Source organism: Olea europaea, chromosome 10 (genome assembly GCF_002742605.1).
Source record: "Olea europaea var. sylvestris chromosome 10, O_europaea_v1, whole genome shotgun sequence".
Classification (NCBI taxonomy): Eukaryota; Viridiplantae; Streptophyta; class Magnoliopsida; order Lamiales; family Oleaceae; genus Olea; species Olea europaea.
Genome location: NC_036246.1, coordinates 11,499,261 through 11,506,904, shown reverse-complemented (window position 1 = coordinate 11,506,904; position 7,644 = coordinate 11,499,261). Strand labels below are relative to the sequence as shown.

The window sequence follows — 7,644 nt, the reverse complement described above, 5'->3', positions numbered from 1 at the left end:
CATAGATTGAAGATGATCAGAACTAGGCCTGTGCACATGTGCTTACCACGTGAGATGCCAGATAAATAAAATAATCGCTACAGTAGGATGGAATTTGAATTCAAGGAAAGTTTCAAGTTCCAAGAAATTCAAGAAATGCAATTCCATGGAAAATATAAGGTATCAAACACCAAAAGTTGGAATTTCCAATTCCAATTCCATCTTTTTTTTTTTCCAAATCCTTGCTATCAAACACTCCCTAAGTCTTTTAACTTGTTTTATTTGAAAGTTGGTGTGTTTGGTGACCGGTATCCTTGTCTACAAAATTTTTACCAACTTTTTACCATTAGTCCATCTGAATCTGATAAAGCCACTGTTTGACCTCTGTCTTTTTGGAGGAAATATGTTATAGAATATTAGGGGGTGTTCTCTTTGTGTTTCAGTTTTGTGTTTTGAGTTTTGAATTCATTTTGAGTTTTGTATTTTGAGTGTTTGTTTTGAAATTGTTGAAAATGCGTTCTTTTTGTTAGTTTCTCAAAACAAAAAAAAATAAATTTTTTTTTTTAAATTTTGAGAATCACCACAACACCACCTCAGAACACCAAAAAAAAAAATATATATATATATATTATAAGAAGTGTTCCCGCGTTTTCAATTTTTTCAAGTTTTACACTGAAAACGCCCAAAACGACAAAAAAGTCGTTTTGTGTTTTCTTCACAAATTTTTTTTCGTTTTCGAAAACGTTTTCGAAAATTCGTTTTTGAAAATGGGAAAGAGAACACGTTTTCACCGTTTTGAAAAATCGAAAACAGAAAACGACCCGAAAACGGTAAAGAGAACAGGGCCTTAGTTTTTGAAGAATATGCAGTTAAAAAAAATGGATTTCTTTGTAAAATTATTTTACGAGAGAGTGTGTAGTTGAAAATAAGTTTTGGAAAAAAGAGTTTTGAGAGAAATGGAGGTCACAAAGGGGCATAGACTCATTGATTAAATTGTAATAAATATAAGTTGATTAAATTAATAAGAACAAAAGGGGAAAAAAAAAAGAAAAAAAAGATTGGGAAACTTGTCGGAAAGGAAAGGAAACAATACAAGGAATATAATTCTGTAGCTGGTATCTTCAACTGAACCTGGGAGAAATTTTCGCAGATTGAATTAATAAACCACAAATTATGCTCTTCTATTGGTCTCTTTCCAAAGTTATATTACAAGGAAATTTAAAGAAGTTGGTGGAAGACAAAGTTTTTGTCACAGGACTAGTCTTTGTTTAATCCATTTTCCAACTAATTTCACTAAGTAGAAATGAAGAGACATGGAAATTTAATTGTAAGTTCTACCCAAAATTTCCAGTCTAAATCAGTCGAATTAAGGATTGGATCTTTCTGCTTTATTGAAGAATGACTAGTTTTTAAGAATGACCAAAAAAATAATAATAATAATAAACAGAGAGAAAAAAAGCGATATGTGTGTGTGTGTGCATGAGCTAATACAAAACACGAGAAATTTTACTCTTGAAATTAGTTAATTGTAATTTTGTCAATTAACGTAGTGTTGAATTAAGAGCGAGCGCATGGGTTGGTCTGAAAGTACAGTTTGAAGCAAAAATTAGTTCTAGGAGTTCGAAGTGTGAGCTATCCTTTTTCATTAAGGCACCGTTTGATAGGCCAAAATTTTTTAGGAAAAGTGGAAAATCAATTTCGACTTTGAGTTTTAAGGGTGTTTGATACCACTTTTTTCCATGGAATTACATTTTCTAACTTTCTTGGGAATTAAAGTTTTCTTTGTTTTGAAGTTCCTGGTTTACTGTAGCACTTTTTTTTTCTTTGCAGTGGAAACAAATTCTAAGATTTGTTGTTAAAAAATATTTTCCTTTAATTGATAATTTCCATATAAAACAAAGCCAAGCGAACACCGAAAAATAGATGATTTTCTTGAAATTTTATTTTTTTTGTTTTTGCAATGGAAACAAATTTCATTCCTAATACCAGTAAATTATATCCTTTTAATTGACAATTTTCATATAAAACAAAATTAAACGAACACCAAAAAATACTTTAATTTAAGCATTTTCTACGTGAAAAATTATATCAATCAAACACAATAATTACAATTTTCAGGAAAACAATTTTCCATCAATTCAATTTCCTGAAATTCGTTTTCTTTCCACCCAAGTTCCATATTTACAATCAAACGGATCCTAAAGAATATCCTTAACCTACTTATTTCATTAGTCACTTCGCGTGGAAGGCTAGGCACATGAGAAAAAGTACCATCCTTGTAGCCATCCTAGGCAATTCACTATATCATAGTTCGATGTAGGAGAGTTATCAACCAGTTATAAAGGGAGTACCATCCTTAATAAGTTCAAACATTCCTTTGCCCTCGGGCATATTTCAGTGGTGTAAAGGATAGGAGTGAGGTAGTCTCAACCTTGTTGGCAGTCGCAGTTTGAGGGTTCAATTCTTGAGATATGAAATTGGACTCTTTGTGGGCACCATTGTATAGGCAATCTCTTGTTCCTTGACCTGCTGGGACATATCCCACGATTTATCTCCCTCACGATACTCCAGGAGCGGGACGGGACGATAGGACCCTCAGGTTGGGGTTTAACCAAGTTCAAACATATGTGTATAATAAGCTATGTTATCTTTGTATTTTAATGTTTTGGTTCATTTTGAATATCTAGCAGTGGGTCGAAAGATCTTTGTCATTTGTACATTTTTTGATTTTGATTTGGTCGGGTATGCCCTGTATACTTGTATAGGTACTTGATCTTTGTTTGCTCGGATATGTTCAGTGTACTTATAAATAATTTTTTATCAATATAGTTTATATCTATCGATTTAATAAATAAAATAAAATAAGAGAGGAAAAAAAGCGATATGTTCAGTGTTTGTTTGGTAGAGATTTTGATAATTGACTTTTTGACCGTTAGAAATAAAGTTGGTTTACTTGTGAGAAAAGAATTCAAAAATTACAGCTGAAATAATAAAATAACGATAAAAAAAATTGATTTTAATTAGATTAATAGGTATGCCAAACAAGCTACTATTGTCCTCATCGAGCAACTTTAGCATTGGGAGCTTCCCGCCTATTTTAAAGGCTGTAGTACCCTAACCTATAGCCATCATTAAGAAACTACAACATAGGAAAGCTATCCACCAATTATAAATGTCATTTCAACATAAATTATACATAGAATAAAGCTGCAGACCCGGGATTAAATCTCAAGGTTGAGGTGGCAAACCTCAGTCCCTCATTTTGAATGGGACGGGACCCATGAATTAAAGATCAAGGGTCGAGGTGATTGTCACCTCAATCCTGGAGCCAATCCCGATTTTAAACTTGGGATCTGAAGCATCTCTCTTATACATATGAAGGATTGAGTTACGCTACTTGTACAATTATTTTTTACAATATTGGTTGACAATTATACTTGTCAACATCACATTCATCTATTTCAAAAATTATTTTTAAAATTAATGGATTAGATTTTGACAACACCAATGTCATTATCCATTATTGTCAACAACAATTGTACAAATAGATTAATTCTATTTGTTACATGTAACATAAGATGTTGAACTTAATTTGATTAGGTAGTAATTTTTCGTTTCAAATAAAGTTAGTAATATTGACATGCCCATCTGTTGGGAAATTTTTAATTTACCATGTAAGTCAACGTATGTAATTAATTGTGTATAAATGTTATTTTAAAGTTAAGTTCAAAATGAAAATGATCTAAAAAAGAATTAAGTAATTGAATTTAGACATCTAAATAAAGCATGGGCCAAATTATATGTATAAAGACTGAAATCCTTTATAATTGTATTTCAAGATGGGCAAAATGCATATGAAAACTATATATAGGGTTTGGTCTTCAATTTATATGCAACTTTTTATTCTTCGTGTCATCCCATCAACAAGGATAATTATGTAGTTTCATAAAATTTTAACACCATCTAGTTTCAAGTATTAATTGGTACATATGTAGGATCTATTTGTTAAAGTTACATGTAAGATGACAATCGTTTATTAAAATATAGATATTAACCAAACACAACAAAGGTGTGATTGAGCTCCCATTTTTTCAAAGAATTGGATTTGTAATGGTGATCTTTTGGAGAATATAATCATATATAGTAAAAAAGTAGTAAAAAAAATTTGAATTTATATGTAAATTATTTCATTGAAAGAATGTGTGACCAAAAATAAGTTTGAAAAAAAAAGAATTTTTATTGAATGTGACGAGGGCTTAATCAACATTTGACCTCTTAATTTTCTCTTTTTCCTTGGGTTTTCTTTTACAAGGAGATTATAATGAGATGAGTAATGAATTCCACCTGTTGTTAATAAGTGAATAGTTATCGTGAATGTTTGGTGAAAATTAAAGTTTAACTTTAATTGAAAATAAGAGATAACTTACAATATTTTTTGAATATACAGAACAGGGAGCAATTATTATTATTATTATTATTTAAGTCTCATGGCTCTCATCTTATAAGCAATTTGCCAGTACTGATTAATAAAGAGGCAAAAAAATAAATAAAGAAAATAAAAAGGAAAAATGATGGTGTGAAGCGAAGTGGGGAGGTCAAGCAGCCAAAGCATATAAAAGCGAATATTAGTCAAAATTCAAACTTCAAACTTTAAAGTATTCGTAAAATGATATTAACTTTCTTATTCGCTTCCAAGCAAATTAATATTTGTGTAACTTCCTCCAGGCCCACAAAACTTTCATAAGTATGGTATTATGTCACCAACTTTTTTTTTTCTGATACTTATATTCTCAATCTTTTAACAATATGTGTATGATATCTTTGCTTAACACAAAACGTCTTTTTAATCGTGAAAATTCCACATTATATTACATGTTATTCCGTTTTTTTTTTTTTTTTGTATAATTTTACCATATAATGTGTGTCTCGTGATCATTTAACGTCTAATAACGTTTATTGTCAAATGTCTAGCCAAAAATGAAAGGTTGGAGACCTGGATGTTACACTTATAAAAAGTTGGAGGACCTCTAGAGGAATTTACCCTAAATATTTATCAAATTTCCTCTGCATATCTGTGTATATATATGTGTGTATGCTTCGTTCAGAAGATCCAACCCTCTCTCTATTCACTCCTACTCTCAATTGTATTTTCCCAACACTTTATTGCGTAGAAAAAGCCTATACAGTTTCAACGATGAATGCATTACCAAAATGTGAAGCAAATTATGTATCTCTTACTCCTATTACTTTCTTGAAGAGAGCCTCTATGGTTTACGGGGATCGCATATCTATAATATATGAAGGCGTCCATTTCACGTGGCATCAAACTTATGAGCGGTGTCGCCGCCTTGCCTCATCTCTCCGATCACTTAACGTCGGCAAGAACCACGTTGTAAGTATTCTTTTACTGCAAATAATATTGCATGGTGTCTAAGGAGGTTAACTGAGTTTGAATCTTGCCGGTGGGAGTTGAAGTTTTGAGAGGAGTCTTTTGAATAATTGCTTGTGTTATTATTTTGTTCAGGTTTCGGTATTGGCTCCAAATATTCCAGCCATGTACGAAATGCACTTTGCCGTGCCCATGGCCGGGGCCGTGTTGAACACTATCAATACAAGACTAGATGCTAAGAACATTGCCACCATTCTCCGGCATTCCGAAGCAAAGCTTTTCTTTGTAGATTACCAGTTTGTGCCTCTGGCTAGTGATGCCCTTCGGCTACTAATGGATGATTTGCAGAAATCCGGTTCGCCTGAAATGTCGATGCCACTGGTTGCAGTAATCGATGATATCGATTCTCCGACCCATGTCCGATTAGGCGAGCTCGAGTACGAGGAACTATTGTATCAAGGTGATCCAGGATATGTCCCTGAAGAGATTAATGATGAGTGGGATCCAATTGCTTTGAATTATACGTCGGGCACAACTTCGGCACCTAAAGGAGTTGTGTACAGCCACAGGGGTGCTTATTTGAGCACTTTGAGCTTAATTTTGGGCTGGGAGTTGAAGACTGAACCTGTCTATTTGTGGTCACTCCCTATGTTTCACTGCAATGGCTGGACCTTTACTTGGGGTGTCGCGGCGCGAGGAGGAACCAACGTGTGCATTCGCAACACAACAGCAGAAGAAATGTACAAAAACATAGCTTTACACAAAGTGACGCATATGTGTTGTGCCCCAATAATTTTCAACATCCTCCTTGAAGCCAAGCCAGAAGAACTCCGCCATATGACCACCACCGTCGAAATCCTCACCGGTGGTGCTCCGCCTCCTGCCCCACTTCTCGAGAAAATAGAAAGTATTGGTTTCCACGTCGTCCATGCCTACGGCCTGACAGAAGCCACCGGACCTGCGCTGGTGAACGAGTGGCAAAAAGACTGGAACAAATTTCCCCGAGAGGAACAATCCAAACTCAAAGCAAGGCAAGGGATCAGCATATTAACACTGGCGGATGCTGATGTGAAGGATATGAAAACTATGCAAAGTGTACCGCGAGATGGTAAAACTATGGGAGAAATAGTCCTCCGAGGTAGCAGTATTATGATGGGATACTTGAAGGACGAAAACGCGACGTCGAAAGCCTTCCACGGAGGCTGGTTCGCCACTGGCGACGTCGGGGTAATTCACCCCGACGGCTACATGGAAATCAAAGATAGGTCTAAAGACGTGATCATTTCTGGTGGGGAGAATATTAGCAGTGTAGAAGTTGAGGCAGTGCTGTATCGTCATCCGAGCGTGCTCGAGGCATCGGTGGTGGCCATGCCTCATCCGAGGTGGGGAGAGAGTCCTTGTGCATTTGTCACCATTAAAAAGAATTACGGGGAGGTTAAAGAAGAAGATATTATCCAGTTCTGCCGTAAAAATTTACCACATTTTATGGTCCCAAAGAAAGTGAAATTCATGGAAGATTTACCTAAAACTTCCACTGGAAAAATTCAGAAATTTCAGTTGAGAGCTTTCGCAAAGACTTTTCTCATTGCAGAGAATGGAAATTTATCCAACAAGAAGTCAACTCAAGTCAACCGGGAACCACCCAGATATTACCATCAAACTGGGTCGCAGATTCTGGCTTCCTCTCGTTTGTAATATAATTATATCATATAATATTATTTTCTCCCTGAATGAAGCGGTTAGATTTCTTTAATTTTTCAGGAAATTTTTGATTTACTCAGTTATCGAGACTTCTCACAAAGATTCCTGCGAATGATGCAGACTCCAAGACCATCAATTGTTAGATTTTCCTTAAAAATTAATCCTGCGAATTATTACTAATGTTACGTTATGGATTTGATGATATGGTAAATAGAATGAAAGCTTGGATAATATTTGGTAAGTTCAACAACTCGATAACATTTTGGTAAATTCTGTGACAACTTAAAAAATTTTAAAGTTCAAAGACAATTAAAAAATATTTTAAAAAAACAGTCATGACAACCTGAATATTAAAACCCAATGAAAATGTAGAGCAAAAGGCATGACAGCAGTCCTTTTACATGGATGAAATATAAATTGTCAACCCTGACATGATTTAGGGCATGTTTGAACCATATTATTTCAAAAAAATGTATTTTTAAACAGTGATTTGACATCATTTTAATCACATATTTTTAATAAAATAATATTATAAGCAAATAAAAAAATTTTCCTTATTTTTCAACCACACATTT

At 34.1% G+C, this 7,644-nt stretch overlaps 1 protein-coding gene across 1 annotated transcript; it reads left to right on the top strand.

Annotated features, from left to right (window-relative positions):
- The first annotated feature begins 5,075 nt into the window (after nt 1–5,075).
- On the top strand, nt 5,076–7,148 carry LOC111401222 (butyrate--CoA ligase AAE11, peroxisomal-like). Its single transcript, XM_023028860.1, has 2 exons — nt 5,076–5,371; nt 5,504–7,148. The coding sequence occupies exons 1-2, from the start codon at nt 5,174–5,176 to the stop codon at nt 7,061–7,063; spliced, it is 1,758 nt and encodes a 585-aa protein (XP_022884628.1). The 5' UTR covers nt 5,076–5,173; the 3' UTR covers nt 7,064–7,148.
- Nucleotides 7,149–7,644: the final 496 nt, after the last annotated feature.